The sequence below is a fragment of the Rhinolophus sinicus genome, chromosome 17 (genome assembly GCF_057876585.1).
Source record: "Rhinolophus sinicus isolate RSI-liver-muscle chromosome 17, RSI-T2T, whole genome shotgun sequence".
Lineage (NCBI taxonomy): Eukaryota > Metazoa > Chordata > Mammalia > Chiroptera > Rhinolophidae > Rhinolophus > Rhinolophus sinicus.
Window position 1 is genome coordinate 173,908,830 of NC_142517.1, and position 22,926 is coordinate 173,931,755.

At 34.1% G+C, this 22,926-nt stretch overlaps 1 protein-coding gene across 1 annotated transcript in view; it reads right to left on the reverse strand.

Moving 5' to 3' along the window:
• Positions 1–22,926, reverse strand: part of COL5A2 (collagen type V alpha 2 chain) — a 134,616-nt gene that overhangs the window by 42,333 nt on the left and 69,357 nt on the right. The window contains exons 3-16 of the mRNA XM_019740756.3: positions 22,078–22,091; positions 19,066–19,098; positions 17,725–17,757; positions 16,306–16,359; positions 11,084–11,194; positions 9,605–9,682; positions 7,950–7,994; positions 7,140–7,193; positions 6,676–6,729; positions 5,322–5,375; positions 2,350–2,403; positions 1,918–1,971; positions 976–1,020; positions 442–495 (exon numbers count right to left, since the gene is read on the reverse strand). Coding sequence (XP_019596315.1) covers positions 442–495; positions 976–1,020; positions 1,918–1,971; positions 2,350–2,403; positions 5,322–5,375; positions 6,676–6,729; positions 7,140–7,193; positions 7,950–7,994; positions 9,605–9,682; positions 11,084–11,194; positions 16,306–16,359; positions 17,725–17,757; positions 19,066–19,098; positions 22,078–22,091 — 737 coding nt within the window. The remainder of the gene's footprint in view (positions 1–441; positions 496–975; positions 1,021–1,917; positions 1,972–2,349; positions 2,404–5,321; positions 5,376–6,675; positions 6,730–7,139; positions 7,194–7,949; positions 7,995–9,604; positions 9,683–11,083; positions 11,195–16,305; positions 16,360–17,724; positions 17,758–19,065; positions 19,099–22,077; positions 22,092–22,926) is intronic.

Here is a 22,926-nt window from a genome sequence, read left to right on the forward strand (position 1 = left end):
TAGATTGAGGGCAGATGATCAAGAGACTCAAATCTTTAAAAGGGTATATTCATAGTACTTACCTTTTAGGATTGTGATAAATATAAAGACGTTTGGAAGAATGCGGAGTGTATAATAAATGCTTGATAAATGTTACCTATTATACTAATATTGTTACTATTCCAAAGTCTATGTTTTTCCATGGATTATATTCCATGCTGCTATATGTTTTCAGATAAAGAGGTAACAAATGTAGTCTGGTTATGTAAGATGTTAACAGGAAGAGAAGTTAAGGGAAGGGTACACGGGAACGCTTTATACTATCTTTGCAACTTCTCTGCAAACCTAAGTTTATTTCAAAAGAAATACAAAAAAAATTAAGAAGTAGGCAACAAGTACTGTTACTCTCATTTAAAAGGTATATTCAGCAATGCATTTGAGAGAGTTAAGACACATACTTACAGGAGCACCCTGTGGCCCAAGTCTCCCTCTCTCTCCTGGCATTCCTCTTGGACCCTGGGGATCAGAGACAGAAAATATCTCTTGAAACATATTATTTTAACTCTAGGGTAGTTTGATTATGCTACTCAATCCAACTGAGACTCAACATTATTGGCCACTAAGAGATAGCATTTCTTTGAGGCAATTTTGGGTTTAAAAACCTCTCCACTTGCAGAGATATGTAACCTACCACCTCTTACCTAAACAGATTTCACTTAATCTAGCTTTAATGCGCTGAATCTATAAGAATCCTGATTTGATCACTGAGTACAGAAAAAATAAATAAATAAGGACACTCACAGTTAAGAAATACAATGAAATGCAGGAAGACTTTTCTATTTAAAGGGTGTAATTCTTATAGTGTGCTTGCCTGTCAGATGGTAATCAAAATTATTTCACCAGCTAACATGTTTTCTGTATCTTTTTTTCATTTAAACATTCACTTAATATCATCTAAAAAGCAAAGAAATAACAAAGAATTAAATTAATACATACCATAGGACCCATGGCGCCCATGGGACCCGTAGGGCCAGCCTCACCCTAAAGCAAAAATGAGATTACATTACAATATGAGAAACCTATAACTGATATGACATCATCTTGTTCCATGTGTGTATCATTCTAAAGGCATATTTTCAAAATGTACATGTGAAAGGCATCCTTTCAATGAAGGACCTCAAAAGTCTATTACATCACCTTTTTTTCAAAATGCAATGAAAATTTTGTTTCTAAAGAAATAATTCTGAAATAAAACTGGGGATTGAAATAACATTGATGGAACTATCACACCTAGACACACTAATGAGTATCAAAAAGGTAATTATTTGTCCATTGCGATAATACATTAGGTCAAATAAAACTTTACAAAGCTAAAATTGACTGTAATATTCCTTTCAGTTCTATTATGCGAAGCATAGACATAACAATTGTAAAGCCAAATGCTTTTCCACGTATGTATCTCATGATACTTCCACTGAAAAGCACTCTGCGCTTCCTCAGTGTTCTCTTTCCCTCTAGAAACATAAATAAATTTTTGGAAGAAACAGTGGCCCGAAAGGACCTGGATTTAAAATGGCACTAAATAATGGGGCTAATGAAGCATTTAAACCTCTGATATTTTTGAAGAAGGAAAAGGAATGAATGTTTTAGAAGGTGAATTCATAGTGCTGTATGTCATGAACACAACGTGCATCCTATATTGGCAGAAACCCAGTGGCATGGTAGCTATTCTTGGTGGCAAAGTTAGGTCACATCATGTATCCTGGTAAATCTATTACCACTCACCTATGAAAAATTACATTTATGTATTTCACTAATCATTTTCTTATACTCTTCTTTCCTTCAGCATTATTTAAGGGGGTTCTGAAATAAATTGTAGGCACTTGAAACACTACCAAAATACTCTAGTAATGTTATACTGAGGTATTATACAATTACCTTGGAACCAGTGGCTCCAACTTCACCTTTAGGGCCTTCAAGACCTTTGTGTCCCTGAGAAGAAAAATATAAATTTGTATGTTACTGCTTTTTGGATTCTCAGACGCAGAAAGGAAGACCCAAAACTAAGCTTACTGAAAGTAACTTATGAAAACAAATCTCACGTTAAAGTTGTTACTCACACTGTTCCCAAATTCTCAACCTTTTTGAAAGTCTACTCAAAGAAAAGAACTCAAAATATATTTTATAGAATCAAATAAAAATCAAAGGAAATGTAAAAAAAGCATTGTGATTTTAGCATCCACAGATGACTACTGCAATCAAAGCCATTAAGTATAATTGACGAATGGATTTGGAAATATTTTGATGATGCACCCAGACCCTGCTCAGTAAGCCACAGTATCTGAAAGGATTACTAAGTATTGAACTTACTCGGTGACCCTTCAGGCCTGGAAGACCAGGAGCCCCAGGAAATCCTCGTGCTCCCTTGGAGAAAGGAAAAAAAAAATATGAAAGGCATTTCAGAGTCATTAATAAGAATAGGAAATTACTTAATATACTTTTTTCCCCAGAAAGTATCTGTTACATAATTTTTTACCAACAAAGCACAGGACAAAAAGGAGCAGTACACATTTATCTATGAAAATACATCTAGCTGATCAAAAATTAGCAAGGCAAATACTTGTTAGGAATGGAAGCATGACTTACCCAGATATGGATTAATGCCAGGTATTGATTTGATGACATTTTCAAATTATGTCATTGCATTATAATTAGTAACAAAAAACACTAAAAAGACAATTTTATTTTCTCTGTGGAAATAATAGGAGTGAATTCAGTGTCTGACTCAATGAGGTCAAGGTATAGGAAAAAATCAGAAGAGGAACTTAAAGAAAACAATGCATTTTTTCCTTTATATTGTGCTTAATTTGTGGTAAATAAATGCATTTGTAGCAAACCAATGTGTTTTATAGTCTCTGAACTTCTAAATATTGGCAGTAGAATATGATGAGGAAGACTATATTAAAATGAATAAATAGATAATTTTTTAAAGTTAAATGTTCAGGAGAAGCTTGTGGATTTGTCATTGCTTAAAAAATTAACTAAGGACATGAAATCTCCAACAGAAGGAAGAGTCAACAAATATAGAGAGAATGGGTTGGTTCCTTGACTCAGTAATTTCTTAATTTCTGTTAATTTTATGCATCATTCATCTAAGCGTATTGAATAATAAAAGGGTGTAGAAATCAAACACAAAGTCAAATGCAAATGGTATAACTATTTTGAAATGATGCTTAAACCGTTTTCCTCATACCCTCTTAAAATAGATAAGGACCCAGTGACGTAATTAGTCACTTATTCTCATTGCCTACATTAAGTTAGGCTTTGAATTGAATGCCATTACTACTGCCACCAGCAGACTGAGCATTTGATAGCATAGATTGATGCTATTAAATATTATCAGTTATTATCATTGATCTGCACATCCCTGGCACTTAGCCTTATGCCTAACTAGTGGGCATACAATGAATAATTATTGAGTAAACAACTGAATGAAGAAATGGTTTACTATTTCTTTTAAAACTCATAGAACTTTTCCCAAACCTTTCTTAAGGAACTTCTCTTGTGCTAGCACAACCTTACACAGATGGCAAAACCCGTCTATTCTGCATTATCACAGCCTTCGTTTACTGTTAATGAAATTAATGAATAAGTAACTAAAAAAATGGACTTCATCTGAGAAAAACAAAGCAATAATTCCTCTGGGATGGCTTGCAGGGAAAGTGTTTCTGTAGCATTTTCTGGGTGGGGGTTATCACGGTAAGCGCACAGCAAACTATTGCCCTCTGAACAAATAAAGTTCCACTAATTCTTCTGTTTACACAGCAGTGCTTAGGAATTCTTTCACTTCAAAAACTCCCTTTAAGATTTTCCATAGGAATGCTCCCGTTTACTGAGGTTTTTCTCCCCTCCATCCTGAGCAGGAAAGAAACTCAGTACACATCCATCTAAGCCAATAGGGGAATTACTGAGCTATGTTATTTTAAATAATTAGTTAACTTTTGAGTTTTTGTGAACTGCAAGGGAATTCTCATGTGATTACATATCTCTAATAAAACAAGAAAGTGAACCAGATGGACTACTGCTCATAAAACTCTCTCATTCTGCTGAGCAGAGACTGTCATCGCAGCCCAGTCACACGTCATTGCACTGCACTTGCAGAGTGCATCTGTGACATGCTGGCAGGGCACGTTTCCTCCCCGTGGAGGGTCCCACGCTGTGAATGTGCAAGAGTGCAGCAGGACAGGAGGTTCAAGCCTGGACTGGTCGACACGAACATCTGTGCTAATGACAACCGTATGCCTGTGTCTGTACTGCCTTTCCAGGATGGGGGAGGAAAGGAAAGTGAGAGACAGCAGGGAGTGGAGAATTGCTTTTATATTTGAAACTAAATAATCCTTAGAGCACTGTAAATTCCCTTAAAAGATTAGCATCCATTTGTTTAAAAAAATCCTAGCATCGGACCTCATCAATTTTCAGAAAGTAAATGGCGAGGACTCCAGGACTCTTGGATGGATTGAGTGGTAGAAACATTTGGAAATTATAGGTCATATAAACAAGTACGGGGCCAAATCAGTTGAGGGGATGTTGGATAAGGAGAAACTTTAAGAGCAGGAATGTTAGAGGGTTTTTGCTTGTTTATCATTCTCTAATTTTCCTCACGGCCCTTGTCGCACATCCTAGGGGAGGGCCTATCAAAGCAATGTGAGTGAGGACAGAAAGCTGGGTTTGGACGTGGTCCTGAACTCGGGTGGAATGGCTTGCCAGGGACCTTCCCTGTAGTGAGCCCAGGGGGAAGAAAACAGCTGTGGTAGGAACGCTGGCATTCAGTGTATCTTGTCATAAGATTTTTAGGACCCAGAACATCAGTTGAGAATTTCAGCCAACATCAGGGTTTGGGGAGAAGCCAAAAAGGCATCCTGCCCACAATTTAAAAACCAAGTCAGTAACTGCTCTTTCAAGTTGTTGTTTTCGACATGTGAACAATACAAAATAAAAATATTGAAAAGATAAAAATTGATAAATGGGATTGAGATGTAAAACGTAGGTAGGTCAGACTGGTAACTTATCTGAAAAATTGATACTCAGTTTGAAGACAATCCATATTAGGTTATGACATAAGTTTCTGCTTTAGGAGGGTCATTCATTTGTTGTAATGTAAAGCGGAGGATTGGAATGAGCTGTCACCCTGGCAAAATGTCTTGTTCCACAATGACAGAAAGGAATATATCTTGATGATAGAGTCTAACGCACAGGCAGGCAATGTAATTGTAAGCTAATTTTAATGTTCTTTAGTTTTTAAAGCTCGTCTTTATGTCATATTGATAAATATTAATACTTACCGGAGATCCTGAGAATCCCACTTCACCAGGATTTCCATTTCTACCAGGTTCACCCTTTATGGAAAAAAAAAAAAACAAGGAAGCAAAGGAGGATTAAAATGTTCTCTTCTGAGACTAGATGCCAAATCAACTGCAGATAAAAAGTCTTCTTTAGAAAGCTCGTTTCCAATACTCTAAACCAGGGGTGTCAAAACTGCGGCCCGTGGGCCAACTGCGGTCCACAATCCATTGTTAATTGGCCCGCAGCAAATTCCAAAAATATATTTAGTTTACTTAAATAAACCAGGTGAGGCAATACGTACTTCACCTTGAGTGAGTGGCCCAGCTGTTTGTGTATTTTACCGAATATGGCCCATGGTAAAAAACATTGAAAAATGTTTGGACACTCCTGCTCTAAACACTGTAAAAACACTGAGCTCTATTTCTGATGGCAATCCATTCTCGCAAGTCACTTTGTGAAGGTTTCTTTAATTTGTCCAGAAGAAAAAGTGAATATAAATTATACTGGCTTGACTTAGCTCAGCATTTTATGAACATCAAAATTTACATATATATATGCTATGAAATGTTATATTAGCATATGGCACTGAATTAAACAGTGCTTCTTGAAACACTGCTTGCCATTTTTTTTCTTGTCATAAGAAAATATTAAGAACTACCAGAGATATTTTCTTTATAGTCAAATTCAACGTATCTGCTTAAAGAAATCACAGTACACATAAAGAGAAAATATTTACTTGGTTTAGCATCACACAGAAATTGACTGACCTACCCATGGTTTTACCTTCAACTTTGGGACAACTAATAAAAGAATCCAGAAAGGCCAATCTGTTGTTGGACTCTGTTCTTGGATCACATGTTCTTAAGGTTAAAATCTGAAGTTGAGTCTTAACTTTAATTAAAAATCCAATTGAAGACATGACTTTTTCAACATCAGAGAGCAATATTGACACTACCTTACTAACACATGTTGAAAAATCATTTAATGAAGGCCTCATAATGATGTTTTGCTATGAGAGTAATGTATTTTTCCTTAAGATCAGGGGTCAGAGAGTCCACCAGCAAAGGCTGCAGCTATTGTGACAACAATTCTAGTATCTCATGGAGAAATCATAATGGAAAACCTGAGGAAAGCAAGAAAGAGACAGTACCTAATAATATAATACCATCAAAATGAAGAGCACATCTAGATTTTGTAAAATTCCCTTTTGAGTTCTCCAATTTTGATTGACTTTAATGGAAGCCCAAAGTGGGGGAAATGAAATGGGAATTAATGAAAAATATTCATGTTGACACTGTAGCTTCTTCTTAGCCTCTTTAAAATTTCAAAGGAAAATGAAGAAAGGCAGCTTACATCTTCACCAGGTTTTCCAGGAGGGCCCTCTGGTCCACGTGCACCAATTGGACCCTAATAAAACAAAACAAAACAAAATGAAAGAAAAAAAATATTTACCTACATTTATCTATACCTACCCATGGTTTAATCAAAAATACTGTTGAGACAAGTAAAAAAATAAGAGAAAACAGCTTTATTAATATTGTGAATTTTATGTGTATCACCCAGATTATGTGCTGAACCGGAGTTTAATTTCACAAATGTATATATCAGCACTGTCTGCTGACCATATTCAAATTCTCTGAATTTAAATACGCTGCCACCAGAAACACAGCTTAAGCACAGTGCATAATATAGGGCCCCTGAACTGAACTGTAATTTCTTGCTACATTAGTAAGGAGCTGGTCAAATAAATCATTCAGGACACCATTATAATAGTGGACCCATATTTAACTGGGTCTACATGCTTACTTGACATTTACCATTGGTCCAGGTTCACCAGGTTCACCAGGAGGTCCTGCAGGGCCAATTCCACCCTAAATTTGAGAACAAATTATATATATACAAATTATATGTACAAACCACAAGAAAACAGAATAGTAAATCCTAAATTCTCTGAAGTATAGTGCACTTGTCCAAGCTGCTGGCTCCACCCCTCTCCAGCTATGTGATTTCAGATCAGTTATTTACTCTCTATACTTCAGTTTCCCAGGCTGCAAAATGAAAATAATGTACCTCCTTCATTAGGCTTTTATAGCTCTTTAGGTAATGAATGCATATTAAGAACCTAGAATACTGCTGGCACGGAATGTTCAACCAATGGCAGTTATCCCCATAATCATTTTCTCTTCCTCCACCTCCTGCTTCTTCTACAAGAACTATGCTTTCTATTCCTACCATTTAGCATTGTATTCTTTTTAAAGATCCCACGAAGTGATCACCTTGACTATTATATCTAATAATACCACATAGTAATGACCTTCTATGATCTGATTTCATAGCCTCAGAGTTGGCACATAACCAACTATGAGAATTTTCATCATGATATGAGATAAAAATTCTTTGTATTAGAAGTCAGTTACATAAAGAAGCCAGACAATAAAACTTTAGCCCCATGAAGAAACTCTGAAAAACTCACTTTTCTAAGTGAGTGAAAATTAATTGAATAAAACCCATTCTAAGTGAATATTATAATATGCAATTGAAAGACCAGTCAAAAGGAGTTATGTCACAGAGTCGTTTATATTTTTTCTTTTTTGCTACAGTATGTAATTTAATTATAAAAGACTTACTTGCTGCCCTTGTAAACCTTGAGGTCCTCTTGGGCCAACAGGACCCTGAAAAGCAAATGGTTCATGACAATTAGATCAAACATTTTAAAAATCTTGAATCGGCTTTAGAATCTGGAAAAGTGAAGCTCTGACAGTAGGAGACGATGACATTCTCCATCCGTATTCATCTGGAATGCAGCCAAATTCAAGAAGATTAAAGCTAGGACAACATTTGGGATGATCTTATACACATCCTCAATGTCATAAAGAGAAATAAAGAATATGCCTGCACACACCCAATGTCTTTGGGACGAGAACACTTGCATGCTTAAGGGATGGTTCTGTTAAACCAGAACACCTGACGAAAGAAAACTCTTGGTAGGCATAAAGGAGTTATTGAATTGTCTGTTTAATTCTTCAGTTTCAGAGTAGATAATTCTTATAATGAGCAAGTTGAATTAAAGGCTCATGAAACCACCAATAATAATGACTGGATTATTTTAAATGTAAGTACAAAATTATCCAGGGAACTGAATTTCACAGATTATTTCTTTCTTTCATAATATACACTTAAAATATCCACACAGACTTTCCTCATTTAAACATGAAAAGATTACACTGAGACATAACCAAAGGAAGAAAAGGAAAATGCAGTTTAAAAAATTTGTTAATTTATGTCTACACAAGTTTTTAAATGTCACACTTTAAAAAGTGAAAGCAATTAAATCAAAATCAGGTTTGTTCTTAAGGCAAACATTTTAATTTTTGTTTGGAATTGATCTGATTTTTAGAGTAAGAAAATAAAAGATTCAGTAACAAAATAACTACATGTGTAATTTGAACTGCAAATGGATGAAAAATCATATATTTCAGAAAATTATCCCGAGATAATCATCGAATGAGACCATATTGCTAGTGAGTTAAAATATACAAACAATGTTTACGTTACTCATCATACTGGCCTGGAGGATAGGTGGAAGGGGTAGTTATCTAGGCGGTCTGAGTTCATGCTTCTTCTTTCCTGACATTCCATTAATCTGGGATGCTTCTGAATTATGTTATGAGCAAAAATGTATGGGAGAGTTGGTTTGAAAAGTGTTAATACATTCAGTGAGATTGTATTGCTCCAAATACCCTGTTTAAAATACTTCCCCAGAGAAAAATGGGAAACTTTCTGGCTATTGAAAAAATTCAAAAGAGGATGGGAACAGTGAAGAGGCCAGTGAGGAACTTCAAAGTTGTTGGCATCGGCAGTCAGAGAATATGAAGACAAGTAGAAAATGATGAAAACAAAACTGGCAAAACTCGCCATTTCAAAATTTTACCAAATCACTATTTCTAACAACACAATAAACAGTCACTTTATTTATCTAAAAAAAGCACACATTTTGATATGGTGCTGGTGGTTATATGTTTCAAAATTCTCTATTTTCTTTAAATAATAAGTGAAATATACAAATAGCCCTTTATTAACGTCAACAAATATTTTGCACAGTTTTGAGTGGAACACCACAGGGTTTGTAACTGGTACATAGAGGGGTTTGAGAAATAAATTGAATGAGGGAATGGATGTCTATGTTGTAAAAGACACATATTGCTTAACTAGCTAACTCAATCTTCTCTTTTTATAATTTTTTTCCACAGGTACTTCAATTATCAGTAAGATTTGCACTTACCACAGAGCCAGGCATCAGTCCTACTTGACTCCCAAGTCCAGATTTTTCATCCAACCCGGCCATTTGAGCTGAAAATGGCTGTAAAAGCAATGTGTTGACATTATTTTCACAGTAAAAGGCATATATCAAAATACTTATTAAATTGAGAAATGTATGCACATTCTCTGGGTTCTTTAGAATGGCTCATCTGAGAATCATTTTTTTTTTTTTTCTGAGAATCATTTTAAACTTTTGACTTTAAAGCAAGGAAAAAGCTTCAAGTTGTTTTTCATTGTATGTCTTTTTGATTCAACAATCTTCCTCAGAGTATTTTATAACTATGCTGCTTCAGAATAACTATTGCAATGGGCAAAATGTCTGATACTTGATAAAGTATGGATCATTCTGTTAAGTGCTTAGCCAGGCTAATCAATTTCAGGTGTAAATCTCTTTAACTGATTTCTTCCCATGCTTAGAGCATGACAAACATCTGAACATAGCCTAAAAGATGCTTTTAAAACAGCTGTCCTAAAGATCCAGATTCCATTTCAGATTATTTTACTTAGATTCTTCTTTCTTTGTTAATGGCCAATAAGCTTTAAACTGTATTTATGTAAGTTAATAAAAATTTAATAATCCTTTTAATGGATCCCTTCAATGTTCCAAGAATTGGCAACAGTTTTACCTATTCTCTTTCACATCTAAAAACTCTGGAAACCGAAGTGACTAAAATTGTCAATATACATTCCAGAAGTTCTATTAATTTCCAGATTTTTAGTGGGAAAACAATGTGCATATCACTTAAAAAAATAAATTGGCAATTCTTTCTATCATCAGTTGAAAAATGTATGAACTGTGATAAAATAAAAAAAGAGAGAAAGAAAGAAAACTCTGTTTGAGGGCTCCATATTTTTCCCTTGCTATGCTATGCAATCTACTCATAAATCCCTATCGTGCCACTGAAAATTCAAAGAGGTGGGTACAGACATTTTGTTTTTACTTCTGATAGGAAACTAAATTTGGGAAATAATGAGATAGCATTTTGAGTATCAACTCAGTGGCCCTTTCACATACACCATCACAGATGTGTCATCATCCCTTGGTGTGGAGGTCATAACAGAGATCTCATCAGCATTCTGAACCTAGAGAACAGCAAAAGGATAGAGACACGTCTCTCTTTTCATTTCATAGTGGTGACAGTGTTAGTGGTCCTTTAGAATCAACAGAAAGAACAAAGTTCACAGAGTCCAGAAATGACATTGAAAAATACACATAATCTGAAGCAGCACTTTAAAAAAAAAAAAAAAAAAAGCTACTTTGAATTTTCCAACAATTCCCTGTGGATTCCTTAGTTTTACCATTGTTCATAGCAGCACTGCATTCACTTAGCTGCTCTTACAGTCAAGGTTCAACATCTGAACTAACACAATTTAGAATCATAGCAATAAATCAAAAACAACATATTACCTAATATGACACTGAACAAAGCACAGCACTCACCCTGCTCATGCCATCAGGTCCTGGGTGAGACGGATGTCCAGGAGGCCCCGGGGGACCCGGCTGACCAGGAACACCTGGTTCACCATCAATTCCCTGAGGACCACGAGGACCCTGGAAAAACAAGCCAGTGGAAATTAGAACCCGTTGCCAAATACCTACTGAGTAAAAACGCTAAAAGCACAGACATCTTGATGGAAATGGTGTGTTCATTATTTTAAAAATGAATAGCCATACTGTATGATTCCAACTATGACATTTTGGAAAAGGCAAAACTATGGAGACAGTAAAAAAAAAACAAAAAAAAAAAACCACCTGTGGTTGCCAAGGTTTGGGGTAGGGGTGGGAAGGAGAATAAGTGGAGTACAAGAGATTTTTAGGGCAGTGAAAATACCCTGCATGATATAATAATGGTGTCATTACACACTGGTATCCAAATCCACAAAATGTACACCACCAAGAGGGAAGCCTAATGTGGACTATGGACTCTGATGGCAGATGTTGATAATGGGGAAGGCTATGTATGTATGGGAGCAGAGGATAAATGGCAACTCTCTGTACCTTCCTCTCAATTTTGATATGAACCTAAAACCTCTCTTAAAAAATACAGTCTTAAAAACAAATAACAATCTAGCACCTATAGTAATTCAGCACTGGTACCAGCCTCCACCACTGGGACATGGCAATTCTGGGTAAGAATTTTACTCTTGATGTGTTAAATCCCCAGGAAATCACAATTATTCCGGGAATAATTATAAAAGTGTACTCAGTTCATCAGTATTCTAGAATAAGCTTCCTTATTTGGTTGAGTTTTGCTGTTAAAGATAATTAATCAACAATTTCTAAAATCACTGCCTTAGATTATAGTTAACATGTATGTACCTCCTTAAACCCCCCCACTCCCAACAACAACAAAAATATGAAGGACCCTTGATTGTAGTTTGTGGTGTTTTTAAAGGTTTCTAATTTTTTAATGCTTCGCATACTTCCTGGCACATACACTCCATATATGTTCATTACATTTTCACATTCCAATTCTCTTTACTCTAGTACTTGAAGTCTAGCACACTTTATTTTCCTTACCACCCCCAGAGGTAGACCAGACCAATGGAAATAGAGGAAAAGGCACAGTGACCCAGCCAAGTCCACTTCTCAGAGAAGTGAGCAATGATTTCTAGCTGCCAAATTCCATCCTCCTGACCTACATTCTGAAGACAGCTTGGGGAACAGCCACGTCCTCAGCTCTGGAACTGCTTCATTCCCTAACCTCATCATTTCCACAAGTCTTGTTCAGTATTTTCGGGCTTTTTAACCCTGAAGAATCTTAACAGACTTTAAGAAGAAAGAAAGGATCAAAGAACTCAAAAGTCAATATAATTTTTATAATCAGAAGCAGGGACAAAGAAAAATATGGTAAATGAATTGGAGTTTAACAGTAAAAGAAACTTCTCATACCTAAACATGAGAATATCTACTGGCCCACGATAAACAATTGACATATGAGCTATTATTAATAATAAAGCAGAAATAGTAAATATAGGAGAAGCTGAAGTAGGAGAGGGCAGTTTGCATATGGTGGTTTTGAAGAAAGTGACATAATAGCTCTTCATTTAATTAATTATATTTTAATATACTCAAACATTCATACAGAATGTTTACTTCATAGAAGAATGGGATAAATAAGCAAATGTATCTATTCAAATACAAGTATATAACTTAGCCTAAAAAACTCACAGTTTGAAAAATAATATCTCAGAAAATTATTTTCATCCTTTAGAAATCAAACCTTTTCTGACTTCTTTTCTGACCACTGACAATTCACCGAACTCTGTTTATTATATATAATGGAGGCTGATTTTAATTACTATCTAGGATTCCTGGATCAGATGCGTGTGGGCAACATGAACTGGAAATGTATATTGTCAATGGCTGAATAGACAAAATAGTAGCCTGACCTACTCAGAGAGCCTGGTGTGGAAAACTTCTACTCCATTTTTGAAATGTGAAATTGCTAACTGAACCAGATGTTGTTATTTACAAAAAGTTAACCAAAACATTATTTCTTCTCCCAAAGGGATTTCCAAAGACAAAACAAAAATCTACACTTAGCGTCAATGGGAATTTAGAGACATTTGGGTAATATTAATCCTCAAAAAATTGTGTCCTTCCTCTAGCCCTCTGTGGTTAATAATTATGTTTCAAAGTCTGCTCTGAAGACAGCCCACATTCTCATTGACTTCATGATGCATTTGTTGTCTCTATGACATCTCCTTTAAATAGTCTACATGATGTACTCTTATGCAGATTGAGTTTAAAATTAATAAAATCTTATGAAAATTATCTGGAATTAGGTGAATATAAAAAGCAATGTTGTAAATGAAAAGAAGAATATTATAATACACGAGCACTTTTACTAATAAATATTGAAAACAAAAATTGTAATCTGGGAATCCACTAAAAACATATGTTTTCATATTTACAAGTGAGCTGAACACATGAATTTTATATTAAGCTTAATGTTCTATTTACAATCATTCCTTCCCATCCCCCAGGATACTCTAGTATCTCAGGAAGCAATCTACAATAAAAAGTATTCGCAGATTGCCACTAGGTGGCAACCTATAAACGTCCACAAGTAGAAAGGAATAATAATGACCCAGAATCAAGAACTTTATTCACTGCTGGTTGGTAGAATCACACACACACAAATTATGAAATGTTAGAGTTGGTAAGAATAGGTATATTGACCATTTTACAGATGAGAAAACAGACCTATAGAGGTTAAGTGGCATGTGCAATTAGAACTCTGCATACCATTGACTGTCCGTCTTCTGACAGGTTGCTTGTTTGTCATCACTGTGAAGTTACCAGGACAACACACACAGTTAAGGATATGTGATGAGAGATAGTCATGATGATCATTGGCTAGTAAAGAAAGCTTCTTTAGAATATCTCTATATCAGTAGTTCTCAATCCTGTGCAATTTTGCACCCCATCCCCTTGGGACATTTGACAACATCAAGAGACATTCTAGTTATCACAATCATATGAGGGGAGGGGAACAAGTGTTGCTACTTGTATCTAGTGGATAGAAATTAGGAATGCTGTCAAACATCCTTAAATGCATAAGGAACTATCTGGCCTCAAATATCAACAGTATTGAGATTGAGAAACTGTTCTACATTGTGCGTCTTCTGTAGTGTTTGATGGTAATGGAAGTAGGGGAGAAAATGGTGTTTTTGATTGCAGTGCCACCTGATATTGTGCCAGCCATAGCTTTAGTCCAGTTAAGCCGCTTCTGGAAGTCTTGGGACCTGAGGCAAAATGTTCTACTTATGGGTATTTTGTGACATTATGCCAGAATCTTGAAATCAGCCATGGTGGGAATATTTACACCAAGGAAACCAGCAAAAGCCATGGGTGTGTTATTTTGTTTAATGAGTCAGTTGTTAAACACTTACCATCACACCACTGCTTGCAAGTATTAAGAGAGGAGCAGATTTCCTACTTGGGTATCTGCTAGGATTGCCTTGCTTAATTCCAAATAAATACCTACTACACACACACACACACACACACACACACACACACACATACACACACACTCATACACAACTCTCATTGAATGTTTTAGGTTTAATCAAGATAGGAAATGGAGCACATCACATACTAAGTCAGAGGAGAAGAATGGAGAGGAGCCAGAGGGGAGAGGAGAGGAGGGGAGGGGAGGAGGGAGGAAAGGAGGAGAGAGGGGAGGGGAGAGGAGAAGAGGGGAGAGAAGAAAAGAGAAGAGAAGTAAGGAGTAGATTCACTGAATCCTAACAAGAAATTCTGGACAGCCAACCACTATTTCCATAGCAACTTCCACCTATTAATAGATTAGGGACTCGGTATCACTAATTTTTCTGGGCACAAGCACATGGATACACAATGTCTTCTGCATGACCACCTCCCCTACTCCCCTCCTCCACCTGTCTCTCTGTCATTCTAGACCCTGGGCAGATATCTGTAGAGCTACTAACAACTTTAAGCTACCAACACTGGTGAGACAACTCAGCAGAACAGCAATGAAGACTGGGGCACAGAGCATCAGAACACAACCTTGCTACCAACCTACATGGCTATGCCCCGCTTCCTTGGGGCACTGTCATTGACCTGTATGCCTGCAAATACCATCCACAACCCCAGTTCCAGTCTGGAAAAAGTACTGGCATCACACTAACTTTGGTGAAATCCATAGAAGCATAAAATAGTATCAGAGATGAAACAAATGGCAAGAATTACTAGTGACATGATCTAAAATGTTTTTCCCTCATTTATATATTCTGGGTTGTTTGTTGCTTCCTTGCTCATCTATTGATACCATTTAGATATGGATAGGTACATATTTAGAAGGTTAAAAATCCATAGAGAGTTAAAATTTAATAGCTATCACAAGAAAGAAAATTAAACAGCATCAAATTTTCTGATTAAAACATAAGATAATAATAACAAAAAAAAAATTAATCCAGTTATTTAATACATGAAAGATTCGTTTTTCAGGGTGAGATATAAAAAAGGAAAACAATTGCTATCCTAGGATGTGGTAATAAGAGAAAACGTTTGGCATATATTGTATAATATTCTCATGTTTTATCTCAAGAGACGATTATTTAAATTTAAAGTTGCTCCCTTTGTTCTGGTAATCGATTTGTTGGTTTTTAAAGTTATTCCTTTGACAGCTCTGTAGAAGCTGTTCGATGAACAAAGTAGAGTGTTACTTGGGAAATTAATGTATTATACAACCCCTTGAATGAAAATTTTGTACTCTAATAATTTATTTTCCCTTTATCCAATTTGGTTATTCTTGGAGCAACCACAGATCACAGAATTTGGGTGTTTTATCTCAACAGTACATTCTTGGCATTGTTTACTCATGAGTTACAACTTCTGAAAACAACATGAGGTATTCATTATGCTTCCCTAGATTCTACTTAATTTTAAGTTGAGCTCATAAACGACAAAGAAATATAATTTGTGTTCTCTAAAAAGATAGGTAATTATTAGCATGTGACAATTTCCTCTGAATCAGGAGGGATACACAGTCACTTTGTGACCTGAATTCTGGGTCACATTTAATAGAGGTGAAAGAGGAACAGAGTCATTGCCTCTTTGCTACATCCTGTAGATGGGCTTTCTCAGTACACAGCACAATTCACAAAAAGAGAACTCCATTTTCAACTTACAGATTTTCCTTTCGGGCCTCTCTCTCCTCTTGGTCCTTGTGATCCTGGAGGTCCCTAAAACAGAAAATGATGGTTATGCCTGCAAAACGTGTGTACTTCAGATGTTTTTGTTTTCAAGGTTTACTTGATATGAAAAAACTGGGAAATAGAAATATCACCCTTCTTTTTTAATTCAGTTCAGTTTAAGACTATAGAATAAAAAGCCATGTACACACAAAAGCTCTATGTACACAGAAAGGCTGTTGATTTCAGCAATGAAGCTTAAAGGCCTGTAAAAAATGCAATGCTACATTACAGTATTGTGGAGCCCAATGAGCTGAACATATTAGTTTGAACAATAAATGCAAATTTATAAAGATCATTTTTGCTATCTTTTCCTAGACAAGATTTTGCCACTGGATTATGGGCACAAAAACTTATAGTTTAGATTTTGAGAGTTACATAGTTGTACAACCCCCAAATTATCAATTATCTGAGGGAATGCATGAGTTCATATAGGTACAGGATACCCCAAATGATTCATCACAGTTCAAGCTGCTAAAAAAAGCAATGGAAAGAAAAGCCTCTCATTCTATTACTGTTTCATGTACCTTCAAGAATCTTTTTTTTTCCCCCACTTGTTTTTGAATTTTGCATCATGTCCATTGTATTAGGTTGGTGCAAAAGTAATTGCGGTTTAAAAGGGTAAAAATAATTGCAAAAACTGCAATCACTTTTGCACCAGCCTAATATATTTAAAACCCACTTAGAATTTTCCAAGTTGTAATTGCTGCTATTCCTCCCTTACAATAACAAATGATTATCATATTTCAAAAGTGGCATTATTGTACTAATATCTTGAATTAGTTGTTTTTTTCCTGGAAAATTACAATAACCAGGAAAAGAAATTTTATTTCTTTTCAAAAGGGAATTTCAGTAGAGTTATGAAAATAAGATTGTTCATTTACTCAATCCAACATCAAGCATTGTTTAAAAGCAAAAACTTCAGAGGACTGAAGCATGTCTATTAAAGTATATTTGTATTTTACTTAGCTTGGTTTAATGTTTTAAAATCTACAGGAATTGTGTGTGTGTGTGTGTGTGTGTGTGTGTGTGTGTGTGTGTGTGTGTGTGTGATCTATCTAGTTAACTATGAATGCCACTGGTAATCCAAATATGAAAACAGTAGTCTTGTATGATAACATCAACACCTAAGGAATAATAGGGTTCATCAATTTCAGAATGAAATGATCCCCCAGTGTCGTTTATTGCTGCAAAAGAATGCCTAAACTTGAAGATGTATCAAGACAAAATGCTCCAAGAAACCAAGCATCATTGTTTTATGTTATATGGTCTTTTCATGGCTATATGGTATCTGTAAAGATTTTCAGTACCTCAAAGAACTTAAGAGTACCGTGAATGGTGGAGGAAACTACTTACTGCTGGGCCTGGACGACCACGTATGCCTGTTACCTAAACAATAAACAAAATAGTCTGTGAAGATAAAGTTTCTCAAGAGTTTTAGAAAAGTCAATAGTCAAACAAATATGAATAAAAACAAAAGCCCCAGTGAATTTTTTTTTAAAGAAACCAACGGATGTTGCAAATTGATGCCCTTTTGCTCCTTGCCTTATGAGTTAAGACATTTCTAATTTAAACTCTAATATAGGGAGGCAATATTGGTATAGTATTATAATTAAGAGAACCAATGCTAGAACCAGGAGGCCTGAGTTCAGGTCCTGGCTCTATTCCTTAACAGTTGTATGAATTTGGACTGATTACTTATTGCCTCTGTGTTTAGGTTCCACTTCTGGAAAATGGTGATGATGACTGTGAGATTACCTCCCTCACAGAGCTGTTGTGAAGACAAACAAATAAATCTTAGGAAAGCACTTAAGACAGAATCTAAGACATAGCAAGTACACATAAGTGTTTTTTAAATAAATTTAAAAAAAAACAAAAAAAAAAAAAATATATATATATATATATATATATATGAATGATTTTCTTTTTAGATAACCTTTGATAAAAATAAGCCAATTTAAAGGCAAAGTAAAAATGCAAACACTGCCAAATAAATCAACATGCATACACTTTTTGACAGAGTGATAACTCCTTTAAAATCTATCAGAGTAGTGATTAAATAACTTAATCCTATTTAATATATACTTTTTGATCATCTACAAATCTAAAATAACTCTTAAGAACTCTTATACAATATGGAATCTCAGTCAGGATCATGGCATGACATATTTCCAGAAGTGTGAAACATTAAATCATGCCTTTTTATTTGGATTACATGGCTATTTTTACTATAAAAAAATATACACCTTAACTATTATTTTATATTCATATGTAATATATCTAATTTTGGGAAAGTCCAATTTTCACCTATAGTAATGAGACTATACCAGTCAGGAATATTGTATTAAATAGACATTAAATTTAATATTAGATAAATAATATATTTTTGTTAATATTTAAAATTGTATTAAACAAACATTAAATATTATACTAACATACATACTGTATTTTTTAAAAATCTATTTTGATTTGCTTATTTTATACTAAAAATTGGTTATAAAAAAAGTATTTCCCTTTTTTTGAGAGTATATATATATATATATATATATAATAAACTTAGTTGTAGTATAGTTATATATTATTGCATATATATGGTGTAGTTATATATTATTGCATATATATACAATAATATATAGCTATACTATAGCTAAGTTTATTAAAGATACATGAAAACAATACATGTATATGTATACTTACAACAGGCACTAATCCTGGTTCTCCTTTTTGTCCCTATGAAATAAAAAAAAGTTCAATTAGTAAAATATAATGGCTTGTTGGACATAAGCATGTCATACTAAAATATTCTATATAAACACTGTGAATTTCTATGTGAGAAACACACAAAATTGAGGAAAAAAGTTAATCAATTTTGGGATATTTAGTCAGATATTATTCATGAAAGAAAATACTACTCATCTGAAAGACACAAAAAGAAAATAAATTCAATGTGTGGAATGTGTAAAGTTGTTTTGCTTCAGTTTTTATAGCAATTAAACTCAAAGAGTACACTAGACCAAGAAATGTTTGTGATGAAAAAATGTAAAGTCAAAGCACCATATGAAAAACTACCAAAGACTAAAAACAAAAAGAAAATCCAGAAATGTGGATATATTTGAATTTTCACACTCATATTACATGCCACCTAGTTTTTAGTAACTTTTCATATGGCATAACACTAGTCAGATAATTCTCAATATCTGAGGAATTTCTAGAAAAAATTATTACTTGAATAGGAAAATAAAAATAATAACAGATGAAGCAAATACAACAAATGTAGATGGAATTTCTTTTGATTCTTAGAACTTTAGATTCTCAAAAATTATATTCTCATAGCATGATGTCAAGTACTTAGGCTAAATAATATTGAGCGAATTGTACCTTTATATATTTCTTTTTTATGACATATTTACTTGTATTATTTATTTCAGAATTTGTCTTCCATCCAACAGATTTTGGTCCCCCCAAGGTCATGATCACGTCTACTTTACATCCTCAATTTGACAAACAGAAGTTCTCAATTAGTTCTTCTTGAATATATTAATTTTCATTAATATATTTTGAAATAATGCTTTTCGTTAGGCAATTACAGAGGATAAATATATTAATGGTAATATCCAAAATGTAGAAAAAGCAATAGTAATTCATTTTATTTTATTTTATTTCTCCTTTAAAAATAACATTACAATGAATATCCTTGTTTATAAATGTTTGTGTGGCATCTCTAATTAATACCTTATGATATATCTCCAGAAGTTAAAGTTGTGGATTAAAGATCATACATATTTTTAAGATTTTTGATCACCAAATTATAATCCCCAAAGGCACAATCTGATTATATCCTCCCAATAGTACCTCACACCTGAAAATATTTTGTAAAGTGAAATGTTAAAATTATATTACAATCTTGATCATCTTAATGATGGACTCAGTGGCAGAGCAATACCCTGATCATACATGCTGATTCTAATGTTAAGGTAGCTAGTACTCCAAAGTCAGGAATAAATTGAGAATTCAGAAATGGAAATGGTTCCACAGAAACAGGAAGCAGCTCTATATGAGTAAGTTCAAGGTAGAACACAAGAGACTCTAAGACAACCTAAAAAAGGACTAAGGGAAGAGGGAATCAGTACATGTGGGCAGCAACACAGAACCACACCTGCTAACTTCTAGACTGGGTCTTTCCATTACTTCTTATAATGTGAAAGTAATAAAAATTAACCTTTTAAGAGCTATAAGACCTTTCTTTGAAATACTGAAAGAATTTGAATTGTTCAGAAATACGTATCCAATAAATAAAGGACTTTAGGAGAATGATAGTGAAAAAATGTTCCTTTTTGGAACAAGTCTAGAAAATCATGTAAAAAGGGAGGAGAAATTATTTCAGCCAAAATGAGAAAAACAGAATACCCTGATAAGAATGGTTGTGAAATTGCCATCCTAAGAGACCAACAACAACAACAAAATCCATGCTTTACTCTTTGTATGTAGGAGAATAGAACTTGCCAGTGACTTTCTTAGCTAAATTGTAGGCTGTGTGATATCTTATTATGAGCTATCTTTCCACAATATTTGATATGGGATTAAGTACTCCATTATCAGTTTCTGTAATAAATTTGTCTAATGATTCTATGATACTTCTTATTTTGGAACTAAGTCACAGATGTAAATATTTGTTTAATTTGTTAATATGGGATTTGAATACATTAATATATGTGGAAAGATGAGTAATCTAAAGTTTAAATTTGATTTTCATATCCATTTAGGCACTCAGATTCATATGAGAATTATCATTTAATTTTACGTCTTGTCTGTTACTCATCATTTAATGCTATGTGGACATATCTCATCACTTTTATAGCATGCCATTACTATAGAGAGAGTCCTTGTGTTTTTCCCACCATCATGTCATCTGTATCATTTGCCTCATATGGGTTATAACAAAGGCTCAGTAATTATTTGGGGCTTAACATGAATGAATTAATAAATTATAAATAAAAGTTAATATTGATATAAGCCAAGCACAAATGTATTTTTATAGTAATACTCTGCTCTCACATTTCTGATGACACCTGATAATAAATGATAGAATCATGAAGTTAGTGGAACATAACTAGAGTGTGTGAAATTGGCAACTGCTTTGAGTGTGTCCTCCTCCCAGCTGTCCCACACTGCCTGAAAAAAAGGCAGTCAATTGAACAACATAGCCTAACAGTTGTTTTTCAGTGGGTTGGGTGATTACTAAATGAATTAAACTGATTATATCAGGGCAGTTATCACTCTCAGTTCTTTTTTAATTTCACAGGTCATCTATCCTCCCTTCCCCTTCCTCCCTTCCTCCCTTCCTTCCTTCTTTCCCTTGATTAAACATTTATTGCACTTCTAATACATGTAAGATTTATACTAAGCACTGTGATAAATCCAAGTAATTCAAAGGTTACTATGACACAGTCTCAATCCCTAAGGGATTCACAACCTTCTGGAAGAAATATCTATAAACAAAAATTAACAAAGTGAATAAAATAGAGGCATCTGTAATCTATAAGCAAAATAGCTGAATTGTCCTCCTATAGTTATATTTGCAGGGTACTTTGTAGTTCACAAAAGGTTTTCAAACACTTCAAAGTACAGTCCTGTGTAGACAGTACTAGAATGAAAATGACATTTACAAAAATGAAACTTCTACTTACTAAAAGGTTAAGTAAAACTTACCTTTCTTCCTCTACCTACAAAAGGAAAAGAATAAATATGTTATTTTATGCAGAAACAATTTTTGAGAATCTTCTAAATACTTATTTTAATAATATAATTTTTATGGAGTTAGAATATAACAAACAGATTTCCCAATCACCAGTAAGCAGAACTCAAAAGTTGTTTTGGATCTACATTTTCATAAGAGGCAAAATAATACACCAAGTAATTGACATTACTTGAATATTTTCCACATCATTTATATAGCATTTAAAGTTCATTAAATCATAAAAATAACAATTAAAATTATAATGAATTATTTTCTATCAACACTATTTTTGTTTTTTTATACTTTTTTGAGTAGCCTATTCATTCATATGGTTAATAAGCCAAAATATATTAAAGGTATATAATTATGCAGTAAAAAAAAAATATCTTTCTATCTTGTCCCCTTTTCCTTATTTCCAACATTTTACCCCCCATAGGAGGCCACTATTATTGATTTTCCTATGATTAGTCTTCCTAACCAAGAACATAAGAGAACATTCCACTTACTAAAGTCATCATTAGAGCTAGTAGTGTTTTAAAGTTTTCTTCAGATAGATCTTGAACATTTCACATTAAGTTTATCCTTAGCCACTTTATCCTACCTGTTGCTATTATAAAGGAGGCGTTTTTTATTCCCATTATTTATTCTGAGGTAATTGCATACAGTAAATCTATTAATTTGTTTATTTTTACACCACACTCTTACTAAAATCTTTAATTTTTGTAGCTTTTGTTCACTCTATTCCCTTAAGCTTTGTAAGTGCATGATTATATTTTCTGCAAATTGATCATTTCACCTCCTCTTTCCTTATGTCTGAACTT